Here is a 22654-nt window from a genome sequence, read left to right as displayed (position 1 = left end):
CCCAGGAAAGACCCGATCGCCCCACGTGTCAGCGGCACCCGGACCCAGCTCGGGGCCAGCTCGGAGCGAGCTGGGGGAGGGTCTGCGGAGCAGAGGCGGCGGCGGGGGCGGGGCGGGGGCGGGGCCTCCGCCGGGCCTGGAGTCTCAGGCGAGCTGCGCTTACACACCCCGGGACCTGCAGCTCAGGTGAGCCGGGACTGCGCTGTGCCTTCCCGGGGCTCCCGGCGGTGACAGGCACGAGGCGGGCGCTGGGGCACTGATACATCTCAACAGCTCAGAATTTCAGGACCTGGGGAGGAGCTGGGGTTTCCCCGGGGAGACCCCTGAGCCCTCCCATTAAGAGCTGCTTGTTCTGGGCTCTTCACTGGGGCTTGGGGACCTGCGCCCTTGGGGTGAAATTGCAGTCATTTGCGCCTGGGATGTGTTTCTGGGGTGAGGGCACCCAGCCTTTCTTCAGACTCTCAGAGAGTGGGTCCCGGACCCAAAAGAGGCAGAAAACCCCTGATCCTAGTTCCACCGAGAGCAGAGGCGCCAGTGCCCAGGAGGGCCATGACTTGCCCAAGGTCACCCAGCCCTGCCCACACCTTGGCCAGGGCTCCTTCCCTGACCCCAGACCCCTATCCTGGAGCAATCACTGGGTTGGGGGGGGGGCGGGTTCTCCCACCTTGCCAGAGCCAGCAGGGGACTGATTCCAGAGAGAGCTCCTCATGGGAGCCCAAACCCCAGCCCCTTACTGTGTGATCCAGCTTAGGTTCTCCCACCCCCACCCCCACCCCCAGGGATCCTGCAGGCTGGACCAGGAGGGGGCCCAGGTCTTCATGGTGAGCCTTCCACAGTGGTGTGGGGGGCTTGGGAAGAGGCCCCCCTGTGCACTGGGAGGGGTGGAAGTGGGAGAGAGGGGGTAGCCACATCTACACCCTGCCCCCTCCTTACTTGGCCTCCTCCCCCACCCCTGACAGGAACTAGGAGGCCAAAGTCTGCCCCAATGTCAAAAAATTGATTGCTTTGCAGGGTGGGGGCAGGAGTGGGGCTGTGGAGGGATTGGCAGGGAGGGCACAGCCCCTCTGCTTGGGCCTGGGCTGGGGTCATGTCTGGAGGGCGGGTCTGAGGCCACCTTAGGGAGGGAGGGCGGCTGGGCTCCGGCTGCCTGCCAGGGCTGATAAGGGGCCCTGGGGGCTCCCACAAACGGTTTTGTCACTGGGGGGGGGCTGGGAATCAGCCTGCAGGGCTCAGGAGGGGACAAGGATATGGAGCCACTTTGGGGTCTACTCCGAAGAGCGGTAAGACCAGTAAGGTGGGGGACAGGCCCTCAGCCCCCTCTCAAACCCTGAGGGTTGGCCCCTCCTCTCCCCCCCCTGCCCTCCCTCTCAGCCTACCTCCCAGACGTCACCCCTGCCCCAAAGTTGCTGACCCTCTTAGCACCAGATCCTTCCCCATCCCCCGGACCACTTTCCCCAGTCTCATGCCCACCCACCCCCCATCAGCAACAGCTGTCCCCTTGGTCCTCCCAGACCATCTACAGGCGTGTGGAAGGCCCCCAGCCAGGACATCTGGAGGAGGAAGAGGAAGAAGGGGAGGAGGGGGCCGAGCCACCGGCCAGCTTCTGCCCCATGGAGCTGAAGGGCCCCGAGACCCTGGGTTCTAGACAAGGGCGTCCCGGCAACATACCCTGGGCAGCAGCAGGACAAAAGGCTGCCCCGTACCTGGTCCTGACCGCCCTTCTGATCTTCACGGGGGGTGAGAGCCATCCCCACCGCCACAATGCAGGGCCCCGGGCTGGGGCTGGGGCTGGGGGAGATCCCTGGGGTCCAGACGGGGGCACAAGGACAATGCCTGTCTTGCCGCCCACCAGCCTTCCTTCTGGGCTACGTGGCCTTCCGAGGGACCTGCCAGGCTTGCGGGGACTCCGTGCTGGTGGTCGGCGACGATGTCAACTACGAGCAGGGCCTGGACTTCCACCAGGGCACGTTGTACTGGAGCGACCTCCAGGCCATGTTCCTGCGGCACCTGGGGGAGGGGCACCTGGAGGACACAATGAGGTGAGCGTCAGCCTGGCCCCCACCTGGCTGTGAAGAGTGCCTCCCCCTTGCCAGCTCAGACTGAGCCTCCTTTTCTGTCGGCCCCCTCTGAGCCCTCCCACCCGCCTTGCCGGCCTCCCTGGTCTACAGCCCTGGGCGGGGAGGGGCATCGGGGATTGAGGTGTGTGGGGGGTGAGGCTCTGTACAAGACAGAGGCAGGACGGGCCAGGAGAGCCCTGAGTGCTGGACACACGGCAGTGGAGCGTTTTGAGGGGCGCCGAGAAGGGGTGATACAGGGAACCAGAGAAGGAAGCCAGGAACAAGTGCCTTTGTGGGCACAGACCTCGCCTCTAGACTGGCAGTCATGAGGCACAGCAAAGGCACCCTGTGTGTGTCTCGTCCTGCAGTGGGCGCTGTTCCCTGCTGGGGAGGATGGGAGAGCTCTCTGTGTCTATCTTTGCCTCTCTGCTTTTCAAATAAACAAAACGAAAGTAAAACCCATAGCTCAGCCATTATCCTCGGTTCGGGTCCAGTGCCATGTCCGCCCCCACCCCCACCCCCACGTCCCCTGGAGCTTGAGTGACTGAAATCCCACCTGTTCAGTGGGTCCAGAGAATAACGGTGGTGCACACTGTGAAGTCCTGTGCAGCAGGGAGAACAGCCAGCCGGAGGCACACAGGGCAGAACGGATGCACCTTTGAAAGGTGCGAAGTTTAGTGGGTTAAAGTGCGTGTTGCCATGCCTGCTCCTGGCTCTACTCTTCCAGGTTCTGACCATTTCTCCTGGGGTGGAACTCTCTTCCTGTGAAGCCAGGCCATCAAGCTGTCCCTGCTGATCTTTTCCCTCCCCCCACCCCGCCCCACCCCTTTCCTCTGCACACCCTGGCCCACTATGTTTTTGCACTACTTCAAAATCCACACAGTGCTTAAGACCCCCACTTGACAAGTCCACGCACCCCACATCCGAGTGCCCGAGTCTGCCTCCTCCAAGCCCTGGGGGGATGAGAAGCGGAGCATCTCTCTCTTCAGATCTCCAGGACTGGCTGGAGCCGTGGCATGGCAGGCGAAGCCACTGCCTGTGGCCCCGACATCCCATGGGGGTGCCAGTTTGAGTCCTGCCTGCTCCACTTCTGATCCAGCTCCCTGCTGGATCACGTGAGAAAGCAGCAGAGCATAGCTCAGGTCCTTAGGCCCCTGCACCCCGTGGGAGACCCCCAGGGGAAGCTTCCGGCTCCTGGCTTCTGCCTGGCCCAGCCCTGTCTTATGGCCACTTGGGGAGTGAACCAGCAGATGGAGGATCTCTCTCCCTCTCTGCTTCTGCCTCACCATCTCTGTTACACTGCCTTTCAAATAAATAATAATAAATACATCTTTTATTTATTTATTTGAAAGTCAGAGTTACAGAGAGGCAGAGAGAGAGAGACAGAGAGAGGTCTTCCATACATTGGTTTACTCCCCAGATGGCCGCAATGGCCAGAGCTGCACCGATCTGAAGCCAGGAACCAGGAGCTTCTTCCAGGTCTCCCACACGGGTGCAGGGGCCCAAGGACTTGGGCCATCTTCTACTGCTTTCTCAGGCCATAGCAGAGAGCTGGGTCAGGTGCCCATATGGGATGCCGGCACTGCAGGTGGCGGCTTTCCCTGCTAGGCCACAGCACTGGCCCAATAACTAACTATCTACTCACTAACTGACCAACTAACCAACTAAGAGCCTCCAGGCTGCCTGGTGTCTCAGGCCAGCCCTCAGAGGGGTCTTCTGTGATGAGGAATGGAGGTGGGAGAGGGTCTGTCTCAGCAAAAAGGCCATAGGGGGAGCCGACTGACAGCGGGCTGTGCGGGTAAGCCCATGGCAGAGGCGAGAGCCAGGCACACAGGAAGGAGATGGAGGGTCTGCTGCCTCCACCCGCTTACCTTGGCCGCCGCGGGCCTGGGGCAGCTCCGTCTCTGGCATCCTCCCTCTTCTCTCCGTCTCCTCCGAGGCCCTAACGCCACCTCTCCCCACTCAGACAGACTAGCCGTCGGGAACGGGTGGCCGGCTCAGCCGGGATGGCTGCTCTGGCCCAGGACATCCTCGCCACGCTCTCCCGCCAGAAGCTGGACCATGTGTGGACTGACACGCACTACGTGGGGCTGCAGTTCCCGGACCCGTGAGTGCGTGGGGGATGCGGGCGTGCAGCGGGTGCACGCGCGGCCAGGGGCACTCACCACCTCCACTCCTCAGGGCGCACCCCAACACCCTGCACTGGGTCGACACGGCCGGGAGAGCCGGGGAGCAGCTCCAGCTGGAGGACCCCGATGCCTACTGTCCCTACAGCGCCACGGGCAACGCCACGGTGAGTGCCTCCTGCCCGTGCCAGGGTGTGGGACAGCGCGGTCCCTTCTCTCGAAGGGCGGGTAGCACGGGTCACCGTCCTCTGTGTCCCCAGGGAGAGCTGGTGTACGCCCACTATGGGCGCCCGGAGGACCTGCAGGACCTGCGGGCCAGGGGCGTGGAGCCAGCTGGCCGCCTCCTGCTGGTGCGCGTGGGTGTGACCAGCTTTGCCCAGAAGGTGAGGGTCCTTGGTGGTGGACAGCGTGGAGCTGGGGGGGCTCCAGGACCAGATGCCCCCTGGCAGTGGGTGGAAGGTTGTCAGAAGGAAAAAAGAAAAGAGACAAGCCAGTAGGAAGAAAATGTTGGCGGGAACCAAAAGCCAGGCAGGGAGCAATCACTTGAGGGGCTGTGGGGTACCGTCGGGTTTGAAGGGCCAAGTGGTGCCACCCACAGGCTAGACAAGTGCAGGCCAAAGGCTGTGCATTGTAAACTGTGCTCGCTTGTCTTGTCCCACATGACTGGTTTCTCTGGGTGAAGGAGCCTTGTGGCCGCCTTGCTCCCACAGGTGGCCAGCGCCCAGGCCTTTGGCGCCAGGGGGGTGCTCATATACCCAGACCCAGCCGACTTCTCCCTGGACGCACACAAGCTAGGCCTGGCCAGCCACCGCGCTGTGTATGGACACGTGAGTCTCAGGGAAACCAGCAGTGCCTTCCTGGGATCCCAAGGCCATGCCTCCTTGCTGGGAAGGGGGCCGACCCTCCACACCCATTCAGGGAAGCCCAGCCCAGAGTTTCAGGGTGGGCACCCCTTCTACCACAGGTGCACCTGGGAACTGGCGACCCCTACACACCTGGCTTCCCTTCCTTCAACCAAACCCAGTTCCCTCCGGTGGAATCCTCAGGCCTCCCCAGCATCCCAGCCCAGCCCATCAGTGGAGACATTGCTTCCCAGCTGCTGGGGTGAGAGGCAGGAGGGGGCCGGGGGGAGCAGGTGAACTAGAAAAAGGTGACCCTTCTTCTGGGCGGACACACTTCTGGCCAGGACCGAGTGACTGGCCTATGAAGTTCCAGCTAGATTTCCCACCCAGCTCTCCTGGGCGCTGGTGCAAGACACGCCCTGCACAACTGTCCAGGGCAGCCTGGGCTGCACTGCCCCCTTGGACACAGGGTAGGGGCAGAGAGCTGGAGCCAGAGGCGGGTGGGAGGGAAAGGGAAAGGGTGAAGAGTGGGTGTTGGGTTCCTCTGTAGCCTGGCCCTCGGCCATTGCCAATCCTTTGTCTTATTCCTCTCCAGGAAGCTCAAAGGCCCTGTGGCCCCCCAGGAATGGCAGGGGCACCTGCCGGGTCCCCCTTATCACCTGGGCCCTGGGCCAGGCCTGCTCCTTGAGGTCAACAACCACAAGGCCTCCACCCCCATTAACAACATCTTTGGCTGCATCGAGGGCCTCTCGGAGCCAGGTATGCTTACCTGCCCAGAGGGGACAGGGGAGGGAGGCTGGTGGACAGAGGCTGAGCGGGGACGGATGGAGCACCCAGCAGCGGAACGGGCAGTGCTGCCCCACAGTGAGCCCTCCAGCGCTGGAGGTGAGCAGGCCCCGGGCTGGCGGGTAACAGAGACCCAAGCATGAAGGAGGTCAGATGAGAGCCATGACCCTTTCAAGCGTTAACCGGATATAGCTGGTGGGGGGCCAACGCAGCTTGTTCACCTAGAGAGAGCAGGGCTTAAGTGGTACAGGTAAGTGCCACCGGGCAGGAGCAGGGAGGCCTGCGGTGGGGTTCAGACGAGGAGGCTGGAGGTGGGAATGGGAGCAGGGAGTTAGAGGGGAAAACCTGTCGGGACCCAGCAACCAGCGGAACCTGAGGAGCAGTGAGACAACAGAGTCGGGAGTGTCCCCTGCCGCCCTGCCGAGGGAGCAGGCCATTGGGGAAAGCCAAGGGGACAGGACTGGGGTGGCCGACACGCGGCAGCTCAGAGATGGGGCTGGCGGAGAGGATGGAGCCGTGAGGGGTGGGGCCCCGTTTTAAGAGCTGGGCCCCCAACACGCCCTCCCCAGATCACTATGTTGTCATTGGAGCCCAGAGAGACGCCTGGGGCCCGGGAGCAGCCAAGTCTGCCGTGGGCACTGCTATCCTGCTGGAGCTGGTGCGAACCTTCTCCTCCATGGTGAGCAACGGTAAGGTCAAGGCCTGGGCCCTGCGGTGCTGGGGCTGGGACCAGAGGCAGTTGGGAGGGTGGCAACCATGCCCTGGGCTCCAAAGCTGCCTCCTCCACAGCCCCGGCTGTCGCCGAACCTCCTTTTCCTGTAGGCAAAGCCAGCTCGGCACTGGCGGAGCTGAGACAGGGCAGACGCAGGGTGAGGCAGACTGAGAGAGATGTGACTGGGACACAGGAACACAGAGAGGGGGGTCCTTGCTTGGCCCCAGCCATGCCCCTTCCCTCTGCCCCCCAGGCTTCCGGCCCCGCAGAAGTCTGCTCTTCATCAGCTGGGATGGGGGCGACTTTGGAAGCGTGGGCTCCACCGAGTGGCTGGAGGTGACGTGGGGTCCTGGACAGGTGGCCTGACAGCCAGGTGAGCTGGGGGCTCCCCTCCATACCCTGAACACCCCCCCCATACCCCACCTGCACACACACACAGGGCTACCTCAGCGTGCTGCACCTGAAGGCCGTGGTCTACGTGAGCCTGGACAACGCGGTAATGGGTGAGCCGGGGACAGTGCCGCCCCCGGGCCCTAAAGCTCCCGGTCCGCCCTCTTGCCCACCAAGCCTAAGCCATCTCCCTCTGCCCATTCAGGAGATGACAAATTCCACGCCAAGACCAGCCCCCTTCTGATCAGCCTCATTGAGAGCATCTTGAAGCAGGCAAGAGCCCGCTGGGAAGCACAGCTCAGGCAGGGGCGCTGGTGCGGACAGAGCTGACCCCAGCCCGCACCTTGTCCCCAGGTGGACTCCCCTAACCACAGTGGGCAGACCCTCTACCAGCAGGTGGTGGTCACCAATCCCAGCTGGGATGCAGAGGTGTAAGTGGGGGTGGGAGGGAGCTGGGGGGATGGGAGGAGGGGCGGCTGAGCCCATGGAGCCCCTCCCCCCAACCTTCCTGCCCCCAGGATCAGACCCCTGCCCATGGACAGCAGTGCCTACTCCTTCACGGCCTTCGCGGGGGTCCCTGCCGTTGAGTTCTCCTTCCTGGAGGTGAGTGAGCCTCCCGCCCTGGCCCCCAGCGCCAGCCCCACCGTCCGCCCGCACCACGTGCTGCCCCAGCCGCTCCGTGTCCCGGCAGGATGACCAGGCCTACCCGTTCCTGCACACGAAGGAGGACACCTATGAGAACCTGCACAGGATGCTGCGAGGCCGCCTGCCCGCCGTGGCCCAGGCTGTGGCCCAGCTCGCGGGGCTGCTGCTCATCCGGCTCAGCCACGATCACCTGCTGCCCCTGGACTTCGGCCGCTACGGGGACGTGGTCCTCAGGCACATCGGCAGCCTCAACGAGTTCTCCGGGGACCTCAAGGTCCGAGATGCCAACCGCGGTCCTAGCCTCTGGGGGTGGCGGGCACAATATCCCCTTACGGTGGGGCCCGGGCTCCCCCAGCCCCGGGGCCTGGGTCCCCTGTGGCACCCTGGCCTTTTTCCTCCCATCCCTGGTCCCCTAAGCCCCGGGGGCCCTGCCCTCCGCAAACGCCAGAGTCCAGTCCAGTCCTCTCCTCTCCTCTCCTCTCCTCTCCTCTCCTCTCCTCTCCCCTCCCCTCCCCTCCCCTCCCCTCCCCTCCCCTCCCCTCCATTCTGTCCACCCCCCCACCCCCGCCCCCAGCATTCTGTGCCCCGATCCCTGCCCGCTCCTGCCAGGCTCCGGGTCCCAGCCCCGTCCCCTAGTACCCTGAACCCATCCTGGGCCGGGGTCCTGGCCCCTCCGCCGGCCCCAGCCCGCGCCTCCGCTCTCAGGCCCGCGGGCTGACCCTGCAGTGGGTGTACTCGGCGCGGGGGGACTACATCCGGGCGGCCGAAAAGCTGCGGAAGGAGATCTACAGCTCGGAGGAGCGCGACGAGCGCCTGATGCGCATGTACAACGTGCGCATTATGCGGGTGAGGCCCCGCCCCGCCCCGACGCCCCGCCCCCAGGGACCCTCGGCCTCGCCCGGGGTGGAGGGCGCTCCCTGCCCTGCGCGTCCTCTGGGCCTAGCTAAGCCTGCCCTTGCCAAATGGTGAGATGGACCGGGAGGGCCAGTCACCCTGGCAACATCTAGCAGAGCCCCGCAGTTACCTCCAGAAAGCATGTCGACGGTGGTCCACAGCCTTAGAGGACAAGCTTAAGGCCTGGGTGGTGGAAGAGGCTAGAGAAATTTGGAATGTGGAGCGCTCTCTTTCTTCTGGTAGTGAGCTGGGCGAAACCCAGAGAGGATCCCTGGAGGAAGTGTCTACCTTCTTGCTTCCGGCTGCCTCCTTTGGCATCGCATATTGCCTCTGTTTACAAAGCCTATCCTTCCATTTTTAAAAAAAGATTTTATTTATTTATTATTTGAAAGGCAAAGAGAGGGAGAGGGGAGAGAGCAAGGGAGAGTGAGCTTCCATTCGCTGGGTCACTCCCCAAATGGCCACAGTAGCCGGGGCTGGGCCAGGCCAAAGCCAGGACCCAGGAACTCGGTCCTGGTCTCCCACTTGGGCTGTCTGCTGATTTCCTAGGTGCATTACATTAGTAGGACAGGAATCGGAGCAGCTGGGACTCCGACCAGTGCTCCAGCATGGGATGCCTGCCTTGTAGGGCCGCTTCGTTCCCGGTGCCACAGCGCCAGCCCAAAGCCCATCCCTCTTTTTCTTCCTTGCTTCTTTCTCTGACCTCTCTCCTGCTCCTTTCCCCCTCCACCGAGACGCCTGCGACCCTGAGGTCAGACATGGAGAACCAGCTGGGTCCATTCTCATTCACGGACCTTGGCTTAACTTCTGCTTGGTTTGACCTCTGCAGAAATACAAAAAAGACACCCGCTTTCCCACAGTCTCTCCCAGGGTCAGGAGGCACCTTTGTATGAGATGCATGGCTCCAGCTCAGGGTGGACAGGAAGGGACCCAGGACTGCAGAGCTGGGGCCAGACTCAGAACTTTGTAGCTCAGACAGGGGGTTTGGTAAACTACAGCCAGCAGGCCAGATTCAGCCACTGCGTGGTTTTGTAAATAAAGTTTTATTGCAACACAGCCATGCTCATTGGTTTTCATGTGGCTGCTTGAGTGCAACAGTGGCCACACTGAGTCGTTGCCGTAGGAACAGTCTGGCTTGCAAAGCCTAAGATACCCACTGTCTGGCGTTTTGTAGGGAGTTTGCTGACCTCTGTTTTAGACTGTGACTTGGGTGTTGAGGTACAGGCAGAACTTGAGTTGCTACAAAGAAAAGCCCCAGAACCAGGGTGTGGTGGTGACACAGGCCTGGCTTTCCTGAGAGGCAGGGCGTGGACAGCAGCGCCCGTGCAGTGCAGAGGCAGAGGGGAGCCGAGCGCCTAGGAGTGGGTTAGGGATCGCTTGCTGGAGCATGGCACGCCGGGAGAAGATGCTGGAATTTGAGGGTCTGGGCGCCAAGGGAATCGGCAGGGTTTCTGAGCAGTGCGTGATGTGGCAGAGGGGAGGTTGGGAAAGGATTTTGGCGATGGCGTAAGTGGGCTGAAGAGGAAATGAAGTTCACAGAGGCAGTGCTCTGTCTGAGGGTGGCTGTGGGCCCATGTGCGGCTTCCCAGCCTGGGTACTGAGGGAGGAGGAGGGGCGTGGCAATGGCAGTTGCTGGGAGCTCTGAGTGAACGAGGGAGCTGCCCCTGGGGATTCCGATTTTGCGGGAGTGGCTGCTGTCAGTGGTCGGTTAAACATCTTTGCGGGCTGATTCTGGTATTTGCCGGGAGGCCCGCCTGCTGCCCAGGGAGCAGCAGGAGGAAGCAGAGGGGCCGGCAGCCAGCTGGGAGGAGGTGAGGCCAGAGAACAGCACCGGGTCAGAAGTGACTAGGAGCAGAATCAGGCAGGACTGTGTGTCTCCTTGACCTTTGACCCTGGCTGTGGACATTGGGGGAGGTAGGGCAGAGTGGCTGGGGTGTGGAGAGGTGTGGTATTAAGAGAAACGGCAGGACAACAGATTGTTCTTTGAGGCCTTGGGCAGGGAAGTGAAGGGGCGACCGAGAGGAAGGCTTGGGGGCTAGAACCCAACTTAGCGGGAGGACGTCCCCTGCCCGGCAACTGATGGCGTAAGAGCACGGCTGTTCCTGATTGGGCAGCCACAGGGAGGTGGGACTTGAGCTGCTCCTGGCTGTAGACCAAGCCAGCTAGCAGCTACCAGATCACCGAGGGGCCCCTGGCGGGAAAGAGCCCGGCCTGGAGCCCCCCAGCTCGAGCTGACGCCCCTGTCTGCGCAGGTGGAGTTCTACTTCCTGTCCCAGTACGTGTCGCCGGCCGACTCCCCGTTCCGCCACATCTTCCTGGGCCGCGGGGACCACACGCTGGGCGCCCTGCTCGACCATCTCCGGCTGCTGCGCACCGACTCCGGGGTGGAGCCAGGCTTGGGCTTCCAGGAGAGCCGCTTCCGGCGCCAGCTGGCCCTGCTCACCTGGACGCTGCAAGGGGCAGCCAACGCGCTGAGCGGGGACGTCTGGAACATCGATAACAACTTCTGAGGGCCGCCAGCCCTCCTGGGCGCCCCTGCCGCCGGGCCCTGCGGGGACCTCCTCTCCCCGCTGCTGCAGCGATCAAGGGGACCGAGGTGACCGGCTCGGGCCACTGACCCCTCCTCAGCCTCGGCGCAGACCGCGGCCCCGCGGGTGGGAGGAGGTGACCGACCGTTCCTCCCTAGCCATCCCCTCGCTCACTCTCAGCCCCCTTCCACCTTCTGGAAGGTTGGCCAGGCCTGGGACGTGGCCGCTGTCTTCACGGGAGAGATGGTGGCATAGTGACTCTGTGTCTACAGGTGCTCCGCAGAGGGAGGGCCATGGGGTCTGGATTCAATAAACCTGAGGCCACTGTCTGTCTAGTGCTTGTCGGTTCTTCCTCACCCGTCTCGCTCCTCCTTTGAGACTTACAGGAGGGCTGGGCAGGCGGCCCAGAGAGATCGCAGGAATTTGGTGGGGAAGGCTGAGCTGTAGGAAACTACAAAAATGAAGACCCTTCTCCAGAGACCATCCTGGGTGGGTGGGGACCCGGCTCAGTGCCTCAGGGGCCTGCGCTGTAGCGCAGTGGGCTGAGCCACGGCTGGCCGGAGATGCTGCATCCCACATTCCAGTGCCTGGGTGAGTCCCAGCTGCTCTGCTTCCGATCCAGCTTCCTGCTAACGCACCTGGGAAGGCAGCCAGTTCTGGACCCTGCCGCCCAGAGGGAGGCCACATGGAGTTCCCGGCTCCTGGCTTTAGCCTGGCTCAGCCCTGGCTGTTGCGGCCATTTGCGGAGTGAACAAGCAAAAGAAACCTCACTCTGCCTTTCGGATAAATTAATTAAAAACAAAAACTCAGAAACAATGCTTTCTTCCAGGCTGTCAATCGGCCATGTTTTCTTTGCTACTTACTGCCGCGTTTCCTAGGCACAGCCTCCCAGGCACCCAGGGTGCTGCCCCCCAGACTGGTGGGAACAGCTCATGAGCCCAGGTCCTGCTGGGGGAGGAGGGTGGCAGCTGTTTCTGGCTGCCAGCAGGGACCTCGTAGCCCAGAACCCACCCTCCACTGTCATGGCGAATTTCCCTTCCAAAGCATAAACTCAAAAAATAAGATTATTGGGGTGGGTGTTGTGATGCAGGGGATAAGCCGCTGTCTATGGTGATGGCATCCCATATGGGCACTGGTCTGTGTCCCGGCTGCTCCACTTCCAATCCAGCTCCCTGCTAATGGCCTGGGAAAAGCAGCAGATGGTGGCCCCTTTGTTTGGGCCCCTGTTACCCACATGGGAGACCCAGAAGAAGCTCCTGGCTCCCAGCTTTGATCTGGCCCAGTGCTGGCCATTATGGCCATCTGGGGAGTGAACAAGCAGATAGAAGCTCTCTCTTTCCTTCTAACTCAAAATAAACAAATAAATATTTGGAAAAAAAAACACAAAAATAAGATTACCAAGCATGTCAAGACAGCAACGAAAGATGAAACCTCAAAACAGTGTCCTTCTGAACAAGGGTCCCTGTAAGACTGTAGTGGCCACGTAGCTGTCGGAGCGGCCTCCTCAGGCCTGCCTTGCCCAGCCCTTGTCCAGTGAGGGTGGAGACACAGGCACAGGGTGATTATCCCTTATCTAAAATTCCTGGGACCAGAAGTGCTTCTGATCTTGTTGTTGCTTTTTTTTTTTTCTTCTTTTGACTTATTTATTTGAAAGGCAGAATTCCAGAGAGGCAGAGGCAGAGGCAGAGAGAGAGAGAGAGTCTTCCATCCACTGGTTCACTCCCCAGTTGGCCACAATGGCCGGAGCTGTGCTTATCTGAAGCCAGGAGCCAGGAGCTTCTTCTGGGTCTCCCACATGGGTGCAGGGGCCCAAGGACTTGGGCCATCTTCTGCTGCTTTCCCAGGCCACAGCAGAGAGCTGGATTGGAAGTGAGCAGCCAGGACTTGAACCAGCGCCCACATGGGATGCCGGCACTGCAGGCAGCGGCTTTACCCATCAATCTCTTCCCACCCCTATACAGAAGGTTCTCAGTTTCCAGTGGCTGATTTATGATTTGTTGACTCTGTGATGGTGGGAAAGTGAAACGTATTCAGTAGAAACCCTGCTTCAAACAGATCTTTTTCTGGGCCAGTGCAATGGGGTCTGGGCCTCTCTCTCCATGCCGGGCCACAGCAGCGACTGCAGCTCCCAGTCAGCCCCAGGGGAGTCAGCTGTGCATGGATGCTGGGCAGGTTAGGAAGAGTAAGTAAGTGCACTTTCAACTTAACGTTCTCAACCTACAGAGGGTTTATTGGAAGTAACTTTACAGAGAACCAAGGAGACGGCTGTTTCAAAAGCTTTGAGGGGCCAGCAGATGAAACTGTTGCCTGCAACGCTGGCATCCCATACTGGAGCATCTGTTTTGTGCCCTGGCTGCTCCATTTCCTGCCCAGCTCCCTGTTACTGTGCCTGGAAGGCAGCAGCAGATGGCCCAAGGACTTGGGCCTCTGCCACCCACATGGGGGACTAGGATGGAGTTCCAGGCTCCTGGCTTTGGCTTGGCTCAGCCCTGGCTGTTGTGCCCATCTGGGAAGTGAACCAGCAGATGGGAGATCACTCTCTCTCTTTGCCTTTCAAAAAAAAAAGCTCACTGAGCCCACCAGCAACAAGGCCTTCTCATAGCAATGTGAGTGGAGCCTCCAGTGAATTTTGGGGACCTGCCAGGGCCAGCCTAACGTGGTTATTATCCAAAAGTCTGGCAAGAGAGGTTTGGGGGCCATGGCCGGAGCTCTTCCCAGGCTCCTGGACACAAATGCAGACCCATCCCCTGCATGTTATCAGGGCCACGCCCTCCTGGGGCCTTCGAGGGTTGGGAGGGACGAGACTCCCAGGGCAGTGGGGCAGGCCCCAAGGCCCCCCGAAGCCAAGCTGCACAACTGATGGAAGATCTCTCACCCTGCCATTCAAATAAATAAAATTAAAATCAACTTGCCCCTTGTCCTCATTCTACTGCTAGGAATGGAGGCTCAGAGAAATAACAAGACTTGTTCAAGGCCCTCCAGCACTCACCACGGGCTCCCAAATCCTTCCTGGGCCTCGTCACTGCTCTAGCCACCCAAGCCTCGGGACTGGCAGCGGCAGGAACAGGAGGCTGCCCAGGTACCAAGTAAGAGACAGCAACCTAGGGCCAACGATCCTACGTTTCCCACTGCAATTTTACAAAGTTATTTTATTCAACTTGGAAAATGATACAAATCCCTGGATATTTTGCTCTGGGGATGGGGGAGAGGAGTAGGCAGGAAGGAGGAGGAGGGCGCAGAGGCAAAGAAAGAGGTCACAGTGGCTGCCTGAGTCCTTGCCCGGGGGGCGGAGCGAGGGGCTCAGGTCCGGAGAAACACCACGGTGAGAAGGCCTGGGGGCAGAGGACGAGAGAGAGCGAGGTCAGCAGCCTGCCCCTGGCGCCTCCCTCTCCCTTCTCTGAGGCCCGGGTCCCCAGCCACCACAACACTCACCCAGGACGTAGGCTGCCACCAGCTTCTGTCCCAGGGACACGTGCAGGACCTGGGGCAGCTGGCTGCCCACTTCGTCCTGGAGTGGGAGCAGCAAGAAGGCCACAGACACCATGCCGGTCAGCAAGAAGAGCAGGAAGGAGCTGGTGGCCAGCTGCTGGCGGGGGGCTGCGGGACAGGGCTCATCAGCAGCCGTGCTCTGCACTCCCGCCCGGCCTCAGGTGCTCCAGGGAGGGGGCTCCCCCAGGAGCCCCCAGGTGCGCAGTGCAAAGTACTCTCCCCTCGCCAGCGCCCGTGTCCCCGCAGCCACAGAGAGCCCTCTCTCCTCTAGCTCCCGGTCGTGTCTTTCCTCTCTTGTGCTTTCTTCACGGCCTTCTGGGCGCCCACCTGACGGGCGGGGGCTATTCTCTACTTCCCATACCCAGCATGCAACTCAGCCCGGTGTGGTTGCTCAACACAGGTTTCTTACTGAACCGAACAGGGTTGGCACTGGACAGGAAGTATTGCAGTTAGACTGAAGAAGACTCCGTTCTCTCTGCATAGAAGCCAAAAGCCAGGAAACCTGCAGTCTTCCCTGTGCACCACCCTGCCCCACGTACTCCATATAAAACCTCAACTCTTAGGGCAAAAGGAGATCCCTGGAAACCCAATTAAGTTCCTGTCTAGGCTAACGCTAGCTCCTTCTCCCTACAGAAGCCCCATCCCTTCACTCACTCTCTTGGAAGGGTCTGGCCATGGGGGCTGCTGTCCCGGCAGGGGGCCCCAGCGGGGGCACCGGGTTGGGCTGTCCCTGCAGCTCAAGGGGGTGTGCTGGGGCTCTGAGAACCGAGGTGATGTCCTTGCGGCCCACCACTCGGCCATTGGCTCCCTCCTCGGACAGCTCAATGCGGAATCGGTCCCGGACGTCGTAGTGGCTGGGGATGGGGGCCACATGGCGAATCACTCTGTCCCGCGGAGAGAAGTGGGAGGCGGTGACCAAACACCTCCAGGCGTGCACCCTCCACCCCCGACCCCACCCCCCGCCCTCCACCCCGGCCTCTCCCTCAGGCCTGGATCCCCAGACAGGACAAAGTCTCAGTGCCAAGACAACAGGTTGCAGCGACCCCTGGTTTTGGCCCATCTCCCCTCCCCACAATTCACTCACATGTCAATGCAGGACTGCGCCTTCACATAGCCCTCGGCCTCAAACACCGTGTATTTCGCAGGTGCTGTGCACAGGACTGGGGGTGAAGACGCACCAAGAGACGCTGGACAAGCCCCGGGGGGACGCCTTCGGCCCCAGGGCTGGACATCTGGCCCACCTCAACCAGCCCGCCCGCCCCCAGGTCCCTAGCGGTAGGCGCTCACTCCCTCACCTCGGAAGCAAAGCGCAGTTCCTGTGGGGTTGTAGAGGGTCAGCAGCTGTCGGAGGCCGCTCCGCTGGTCCGCTCTGAATACTAGATCCAGGGGTAAGACGAGGACCGGAACAACCGGTCCCGAGGGAGGAGGGGCGCTCCGGGACCCCCGCCCAGGGGCCCCCGGACCCACCAGCTCCTGGTCCTGGGGCGCCCCCCGGCGCATGCAGGCTCTGGGCGGTCGGACATCCGAGGGCAGAACTAGGACAGGGCCTGGAGTCTAGGGCTGGGGACAAGATGCGACCGTGGGGCAGGGCCTGGACTGATGATGCCGCCGCCGCCGCCTCGGAGCCCCGCTCGAGGGGGCCCTCGCTGACCCAGGCCCAGGTCCCACACACCTGTCCCCTTCCAAGTTTTGCCCCAGGTCCCCCTTCAGATCCCGCCCCAAACCCAACCTCGATGGCCACGCCCACCCCACTAAACCTGCCCCTCGGTGCTCCCAATCCCGGCCTTCTCGTCAGGCTGGGTTCGCGGGCCCAACAAGTCCCGCCCACCTCAGAAGGTCCCGCCCCTTCCGGGCGTTCCGACGCTCCCGCCCCCCTCCTTCCGGCCGGACTCAGCCCGCTGTACAACTCTCCGGAGCTGCCTTTCACGCTCCCTGCCTTCCGACTCGCCTGTGTGCTCCCGACCCCTCCTCCCTGAGCTCGGCCCGCGTCTCGTCGGGCTTCCGGCTCCGAACGGCCGTTGGTGTTATGAGGCTCATCTGGTGGTCAAAACCCCTGCCAATCAGCTGGTAGCCCGACCAAGGCGGCCATATTCCCGCGGGTCCCTGTGTCTGCACTTCCGCCGTACGACCTCTCCTATTGGCCGGACGGTCTCGTTTCCGCCGTAGCGAAACGCCGATTGGTGCGCCTGAAGGCCAAACAGAAGGCCTCACCTCTTGGCGCCGGCGATTGGCTCGGTGACGGTGACGTAAGAGCTTAGCGCGAGTAGCCCCGAGTTAAGCGGGAGAGACGAGGGCGGAGCTGCGGGTTGAGCTTTGTCCTTCCCCTCTCCCTCGGAGAGCGAGGTCCTGGGTCTCCCGCGAGGAAGCGCTTCGCCTCGGCTTCTCGCAGCAGAACCGCTGGAGGCTGCTCCCAGGTGGAACTCGGGCCTCGGCCCAGGGCTCCTATCCCGTTTCTCCCCGTGCGCACTGGTACCGCGGTCCCGCTCCGCCAGCCCCTGCCACGTACATCATCCGGTAGAATCTTGATGGCTTTTACAGGTCAGGAAATAACCCCGACGAGGTGAGGAATCTCACCCTGAGCCGAACGTCAGCAGTGGAGCAAAAGCGAAATTGAGCCTATGAGGATAGCCTGTGTAGAATCCCCCCTTTGTCTTGTATTTCTTTTAACTGTAGAGAGCGCGCTCCCATCTGTGGGTTCACTCCCAGATGCCCACCACGCATCCAGCTGGTCCGCCGGGTGGCAGGAACCCAGACCCTTGAAATCGGAGATGACCCCCTATGCCTGCCTACTTCACCCTGAGCCAGCCCTGCGCCCCTCCAGGGTATGCCCTGGCAGGAGCCAGGACTCGAACCCAGGTACTCCAGTGTGGGGTGTGAGCATCCAACCGCGAGGCGAGCGCCCACTCCTCCAACGTTCCTGTTCCTGCTACAGTACTGCTTGAAATCCTGCTGTATTCTTATTTATTTGGAAGGCAGAGTGGACAGAGAGGGAGAAGCAGAGGTCTTCCATGCACTGGTTCTCTCCACAGACATTGGCATCAGCTGGAGCCGGCCCGGCAGAAACTCCCATCTGGGACTCCCGTGGGGGTGGCAGGGCCCTCACTTGCTGCCTCCCGGGGGAGGGGGGGATTAGCAGAAAGCTGGGGGTGGGGCTGCACCCCAGGCACCCCACAGGGATAGGGTACAGGTGTCTCCCGCTCCCACCTCGTTTCTCTCTCTCCACAGAGTGCCTGGGGAGAATGCTGAGCCTGATGGGGTGTAGGAAGTGAGCAGTGAGGGCCCACGGGACACCCCTCTGTTGATTGCGTGAAAGAATCCACAGGGTGGGCTCGAAACCATAAAGTCGAGGTTTTTTTTTTTTTTTTTTTTTTTTTTTTTCAGTTAAGAAATATTTATTCAGATAAGAGAGGGGCCCTGTGGGCCAGGAGTTGGAGCTGGCCTTGGTTTCACACCTGGGACTCGGCAGGTTGGGAGGGGCACTTCCGCTTGCTGAGGTTGGTGAGGATCTGGTGCTGGGTGGGCCGGTAGAGAACCACGAAGCTGTCCGGAGGGAGCACGGGAACTCCGTTCTCTTTCACCTGGCCCATCAGCAGGTAACTGGCTCCTGGGGAGGCGGGGTGGGCGGTGCGGTTACTGAGACCTTGGCCAGCTCCTGGCGCGGGTCCCACACCTCTGTCGCCTCTGCCTCTGCGTGGCTCAGCCGGCCCCTTCCCATTGCCCCGGGGTCTTTGTTACCTTTCTTCAGGGGGCGACAGTGCTTGCAGGGCACGTAAAACTTCAGGGAGGCGTCAGTGGGCGGAGAGGGCAGCTCCAGTCCTCCGGTTTTGTAAGCACCGATGAGACTGACCGTGACCCAGAGACCCTCGCCCGGGCCCCGAACTATGGACTTTACTGTCCCAGTCACCACTGCGGAAGAAGGGGGGTGAGAGATGAACAGCCAGGAGGCCAGGGCTCGGGGGTCCAGGGGAGGGGCTGGTTAGAGGAGGAGCGAGAGCAGGGCAGGGGCGGGGGGTGGGTGGGGGGGCGTCTTACCCAGGTTGCTGGTGCAGAAGTTGCTCTGCATGGTGCCTGTCCGCTGGCACTGCTTTGGGCAGGGGATGCTGGGTACATCTAGGAGGGAGGGGGCCAGGTTGGAAGGCTCCTGCTCCCCTTAGCGGCCTCATTGATCTGACTGGTCTAGAGCTCTCTCCAGCTCTGGGTCCCAGCCACTGGCAGCGGAGAGGCGCCAGGGAGTGAACGGAGTGACTGAGCCCAGGAGGAACGGGGAGGAACGGCCCTGTCCCCCTTCCTGGACTCACCGGGGTCCTGGGGAGGTGTCTTGGCCTCTGGCGGGGCCTCCGGCTTCCCTGCAGGTTGGACGCGCGGCTTCGAGGGCGGCTTGACTTTGGGTCCAACTCCCGGCTTAGAGCCAGAGTCGACGAGTGGGGGACCCGGCCGGGCGTCCTCTCCTGGGGCCTGGGCTGGCCCTTGCGCTGCTGTGCCCCGTGGCAGGATTCGGTAGGAGGCCGAGAAGCCGTCGGCGGTGACGCTGAGATCCGACACGAACTGGACAAGGAGCTCGTTCCCTTCGGAGGAAATGGGGCTGCGGGACATTGCGGGAGGAATCAGGCAGGCCCTTCCAGGCTCCAGGGCCTTTCAACCGCTGCGGGCCGGTCCAGGGGCCGCACCAGCTTCCCGGCTTCGCAGCCCCCATTTGGCTGTCAATTCAGACCCCGGCCAGAAGAGGGGCCAAGGCTCCCTTTACCTGGCCCCTTCCCCGCTCCGCCTACCCGTTTGCGCCCCCCCCCCCCGGCTCGGACCCCGCCCCTCTGGTTGAGCCCCGCCCCTCAAAACAGCGGCTTTCACCTGGGACTGGAGGAGAGCCCAGACCCGCCGCGCACCCCGGGGCCGCCGCTCACCCCGGGGCCGTGTCGCCGCAGAACTTTCCCAGCCTCTTGGCGTCGTCGCTCACGGCTCCGTTGAACACGCTGACCGAGTCGTAGCGACAGTAGGTGTCCGGCTCCAGGTCAAACTTCCCGAAGGTCAGCGCGATGACCTGCCGGCGGACCGAGGCGGGGGCTGCGCGGCGGGACCCCTCACCTCCTCCACCCGAACGCCGCCTCCCGCACCTTTAACAGCAGTCGGGTCTGGCCTCTGGAACCCCCGGGTCCGCTCCCTCACCCCACTGCTGGGGGGGGGGGTCACACACAGCCAAGGGACCCCCGGCTAGGGGTTGAGACCCTCGCGCCCGCCCGCACCTTGTACCTCGCTCTAAGATCCTCAGGTTGTAATTTTACATTTTTTGTGTGCGCGCGCAAGCCGGGTCTGGGCCTGGTTTTGGTCCGCACCGGCGCAAGCTCAGTGCACAGTCGACGTGTGCTGGCTGGCTGCAGGCTGGACGCCGCCCGAGTCCCCCACGGGCAGGCCCAGCAGAGGGTCAGTACCTGGTCAGGGGGCGCGATGATGTGCCAGGAACAGCTGATGCCCGGGGGATAATCCGACTCGGGCCAGTTGGGCGTGGTCAGGGTTCCCTGCTCCTTCTCCATCCGCCCCCCGCAAAACTGGTGCTCTGGGGAGGGGAGAGAGGAGCGGGGGTGGGGGGCGCTGGAGACCTTGGGTCGGCTTGGGGAGAGCGCTAGGCTGGGAGCCTGGACAGGAAGTTCGGGTGTCTGGGTCTCAGGATGAGGGGAGCAGACAGGAGGGCAGGTTAGCAGAGGCGGCCGGGTGGAGCGGGCGCCCCTGCGGGCAGCGGGAGGAGGAGGAGGCATTGGCTGGGCGCGCTCCCTTCTGGCCCCTCCCCGACCGCTTCCCCTGGGAGATCCCATCCCCCCGGCCTGGCAGAAGGGTCCCCTTCGCAGGCTGGAGCGCCCCCACGCCGTGAGGGTGCCCTCGACTGGGGGCTTAGCCCCTGAGACCCCCAAGGGGAGGTCCCCGCCTGAAAGACTTCAAGGAAGACTTCTGCCGCCAGGAGGGGGTGATGGGACCGCAATCGGGAGCCCAGGGCTGGACGTAGGGGGCTCCGGGTCGGGGGAACTTGGTCCCCCAGCCCTGGGGTGCCCCCTCGCGCCCATCGGAGGGAGCCCGATTGCGGACGAGGCCGGGCAATTACTCACCATCCCAGTAACCCCAGGCCGCCCATTCCACCCGCGGGTCGGTGACCCATTTCCGCCTCGCGCCTGGGGGGGGGCCTGGAAGACGGGGTGGGTGGGAGCGGGAGGGGGGAGAGAAGACCGGGAGGAGGGACTGAAGGGGCAGTTAGTGAGGAGGAAGGGCCAGGGAGGTCAGGGGGCCCTAGGCTCTCGGGCGCGGGGTGGGTTAGGGCTGGGGGCGGGGCCTGCGCCGGGGGCGGGGCCAGGAGGGGCAGGCGGAGGTGCGGGAGGGCTCACCAGTGCCCGAGGTGGCCCGCCCGCTGTACCAGAGCAGGAATCCTCGTCCTCCCGTGCCTTCGTCCGCTGTCATCCTTAGGGTCACCTGGTTGCCGGGGGCGACTAGAGGCGCCGGCCGGAAGGTCCCGCAGAAGCGCCCGAGCCGCTGGCCCGAGGTTCCAGACCCCGCAAAAACCTCCAGAGCATCGTAGCGGCAGGAGGGGTGCAGCTCCAGGTCAAAGACTCGGAAGGAGAGGGACACAGTCTGGCCCTCGGGGACCTGAGACGGGGGACAGGGGCGGGGACCCCCCAAAGTCAGGCCACACACAGATCCCTCTCCCCGGCGGTTCCTACACCACCGGCTTGAGGGGAAAGGGCCCACGTCTAGCTGAGCAGAGGGGGCTGTGCCAGAGACAAGACTGGGGTCTCGGAAAGAAGTTGGGAGTGGAGAATCAGGAGTGGAGCTGTGAGTTAAGAGTTAAAGTGGGATGGACAGTGGGGGCGGGAGTGGAGGGGGCTTGGGCTGGCCCCGCTGTGGGGGAGTCCCCGTGGTGGTCAGGCCTTTTCCCTGGGAGATTTTGATCAGGGCAGTGACCAGAGGGGTCTCTCACCGTGATTGTCCAGATGCACTCTTTATTGGGGGGGTAGAGGTTGGGGAAACCCTCACTTGCCACGTAACCCGAATCCCCAGTCACATCCCCTCCGCACAGGAACACAGGTCTGGGGAACAGAAGAGGGGCTGTCAGGGGTGCAGGCAGCAGCAGAGAGATGGGGATAGGTAAGGACGGGAGGCTGGGGTCGCGGGAAAGAAAGGCCGAGGGGACTTGGGGTGGCTCAGCCACCAGGAAGGGGTGGGCTGGGGAAGACGCCGGCAGAGGGTAGAGAAAAAGCAGGACCCACAACTCAGGCTTCCCTCCAGCCCCCCAGAATCCCCACCCCCACCCCAACAGGAATTCCGGGAATCCTCAGCCCCTCTTCCCCACTCCCCCCCCCCCCTCGTCCTGCCTGGCAGTCAGGGACAGGAGCTGCCTAACCACTTCCAGATGTGGACGCAGCCACGAGGCGATGTTGGGGGGGGGGAGGGGGCCGAGACCGAGCCCAGGCTCCCGAGCTCCCTACCTTTGACCTGGACCTGTTCCAGCAGACCACTGGGGTATCTGACTCCCAGGCCTCCCCCTTGCTGTCCCCTCCCCCCACCATCTCCCTCTAGCTTCTTCCTGGAAGCCAGATGTCCAGCTCCCAAGCAAGTTCAGGATCTTGGCTCCCTTAAACTCCATGGGGGGCCAAGGCTCTGGGTAGAGGGGGAGATTTAGGAGGGCAGAGGATCGGGAGTGGAGGGAGGGGAGCAGCAGAGTGTGGTCTTCAACAGGGGGGGAGATGTTGGGGGTGGGGTGCGAAGTCTCGGGGTGGTGTTAGCAAAAGGACCTCAGGATCCAGACATAACCCCCGTGAAGCAGACAGTCTCGAAGCTCCCTGGAGCTATCTGCAAGATGCTGAGACCTACCTGGTGTAGTTGGGGGTCTGGCCCTGGGCGAGAGGAAGCAGGGCCCAGGCCGTGAGGAGGGGCCCCAGGAGGGAGGCTGTGGCAGCAGGAAACATGTTGGGGGGGAGCAGCGCTGGGGTCCTCGACGGAGCAGCAGCTGAGTTTGGCGGAGGCGGCGGCAGCGGCAGCGGCAGCAGCAGCAGGATAATCAGTGCCAGATGAGGCAGCCCCAGGCGGGTGTGTGGGCGTGGGGACTGGCCAGCGGGGCGGGCGGCAGGAAGGCGGGACAGGGAGACAGAGCGGGACAGTGGCGAGTCCAGGGGCCTCTCTAGGTCTGGGACACATAAATATTGGCCTA

At 62.6% G+C, this 22654-nt stretch overlaps 3 protein-coding genes and 1 long non-coding RNA gene across 13 annotated transcripts; 2 read left to right on the top strand and 2 right to left on the bottom strand.

The window, feature by feature from the left end:
* The first annotated feature begins 137 nt into the window (after positions 1-137).
* Positions 138-11309, top strand: TFR2 (transferrin receptor 2). 2 transcript variants are annotated; one of them, XM_008257995.5, is made up of 20 exons: positions 138-186; positions 780-821; positions 1220-1280; positions 1512-1737; positions 1853-2039; positions 4024-4164; positions 4239-4350; positions 4444-4566; positions 4894-5010; positions 5148-5287; positions 5621-5784; positions 6381-6500; positions 6777-6859; positions 6963-7026; positions 7119-7186; positions 7268-7344; positions 7432-7516; positions 7605-7832; positions 8264-8404; positions 10705-11309. In XM_008257995.5, the coding sequence occupies exons 3-20, from the start codon at positions 1248-1250 to the stop codon at positions 10960-10962; spliced, it is 2367 nt and encodes a 788-aa protein (XP_008256217.2). In that variant the 5' UTR covers positions 138-186; positions 780-821; positions 1220-1247; the 3' UTR covers positions 10963-11309. The 2 variants fall into 2 exon arrangements, with proteins under 2 accessions (XP_008256217.2, XP_051703662.2); XM_051847702.3 differs by having other exon boundaries at positions 144-186; positions 1220-1289.
* Positions 11310-14109: 2800 nt separating this feature from the next.
* On the bottom strand, positions 14110-16454 carry MOSPD3 (motile sperm domain containing 3). 6 transcript variants are annotated; one of them, XM_051847713.3, is made up of 6 exons: positions 16298-16454; positions 15765-16029; positions 15554-15629; positions 15124-15353; positions 14413-14577; positions 14110-14312 (listed from the first exon to the last, which is right to left on the bottom strand). In XM_051847713.3, exons 2-6 carry the CDS (start codon positions 15967-15969, stop codon positions 14281-14283), a joined length of 708 nt encoding a protein of 235 aa, XP_051703673.2. In that variant the 5' UTR covers positions 15970-16029; positions 16298-16454; the 3' UTR covers positions 14110-14280. The 6 variants fall into 6 exon arrangements, with proteins under 6 accessions (XP_051703673.2, XP_089177157.1, XP_051703675.2 ...); XM_089321031.1 differs by having other exon boundaries at positions 16418-16436; XM_051847715.3 differs by having other exon boundaries at positions 16217-16314.
* Positions 16455-16719: 265 nt separating this feature from the next.
* On the top strand, positions 16720-17811 carry LOC108176796 (uncharacterized). Of its 3 annotated transcripts, none has more exons than XR_016225818.1 (3): positions 16720-16971; positions 17143-17325; positions 17442-17811. It is a non-coding gene; the product is annotated as an uncharacterized LOC108176796 (long non-coding RNA). The 3 variants fall into 3 exon arrangements; XR_016225817.1 differs by having other exon boundaries at positions 16741-16971; positions 17446-17811; XR_016225819.1 differs by having other exon boundaries at positions 16741-17029; positions 17695-17811.
* On the bottom strand, positions 17414-22509 carry PCOLCE (procollagen C-endopeptidase enhancer). 2 transcript variants are annotated; one of them, XM_051847710.3, is made up of 10 exons: positions 22318-22509; positions 21425-21533; positions 20835-21093; positions 20562-20636; positions 19893-20017; positions 19368-19504; positions 18768-19051; positions 18502-18579; positions 18205-18375; positions 17414-18073 (listed from the first exon to the last, which is right to left on the bottom strand). In XM_051847710.3, the coding sequence occupies exons 1-10, from the start codon at positions 22410-22412 to the stop codon at positions 17916-17918; spliced, it is 1491 nt and encodes a 496-aa protein (XP_051703670.2). In that variant the 5' UTR covers positions 22413-22509; the 3' UTR covers positions 17414-17915. The 2 variants fall into 2 exon arrangements, with proteins under 2 accessions (XP_051703670.2, XP_051703671.3); XM_051847711.3 differs by lacking the exon at positions 20562-20636.
* Positions 22510-22654: the final 145 nt, after the last annotated feature.

The sequence above is a fragment of the Oryctolagus cuniculus genome, chromosome 19, assembly GCF_051225735.1.
Source record: "Oryctolagus cuniculus isolate XC-2025 breed Fujian yellow rabbit chromosome 19, ASM5122573v1, whole genome shotgun sequence".
Lineage (NCBI taxonomy): Eukaryota > Metazoa > Chordata > Mammalia > Lagomorpha > Leporidae > Oryctolagus > Oryctolagus cuniculus.
Note: the sequence above shows the minus strand (reverse complement) of the source record. Positions and strands in the feature narration are given on the sequence as shown.

What these genes read in the sequence shown, in the direction of transcription:
- MOSPD3 (XM_051847713.3), bottom strand. Translation starts at nt 15,969, where the DNA reads ATGCGCCGGGGGGCGCCCCAGGACCAGGAGCTGGTGGGTCCGGGGGCC. An exon ending in GCGCAGTCCTGCATTGACAT is followed by an intron (nt 15,354 to 15,553) that starts GTGAGTGAATTG and finishes TCCGCGGGACAG; the next exon opens with AGTGATTCGCCATGTGGCCC. An exon ending in GGTGGCAGCCTACGTCCTGG is followed by an intron (nt 14,313 to 14,412) that starts GTGAGTGTTGTG and finishes CTCTGCCCCCAG; the next exon opens with GCCTTCTCACCGTGGTGTTT.
- PCOLCE (XM_051847710.3), bottom strand. Translation starts at nt 22,412, where the DNA reads ATGTTTCCTGCTGCCACAGCCTCCCTCCTGGGGCCCCTCCTCACGGCC. An exon ending in CAGACCCCCAACTACACCAG is followed by an intron (nt 21,534 to 22,317) that starts GTAGGTCTCAGC and finishes TCTGTTCCCCAG; the next exon opens with ACCTGTGTTCCTGTGCGGAG. An exon ending in CTGTCGCCCCCTGAAGAAAG is followed by an intron (nt 18,074 to 18,204) that starts GTAACAAAGACC and finishes CCGCCTCCCCAG; the next exon opens with GAGCCAGTTACCTGCTGATG.
- TFR2 (XM_051847702.3), top strand. Translation starts at nt 1,248, where the DNA reads ATGGAGCCACTTTGGGGTCTACTCCGAAGAGCGGTAAGACCA. An exon ending in TTGAGAGCATCTTGAAGCAG is followed by an intron (nt 7,187 to 7,267) that starts GCAAGAGCCCGC and finishes CCTTGTCCCCAG; the next exon opens with GTGGACTCCCCTAACCACAG. An exon ending in ACAACGTGCGCATTATGCGG is followed by an intron (nt 8,405 to 10,704) that starts GTGAGGCCCCGC and finishes CTGTCTGCGCAG; the next exon opens with GTGGAGTTCTACTTCCTGTC.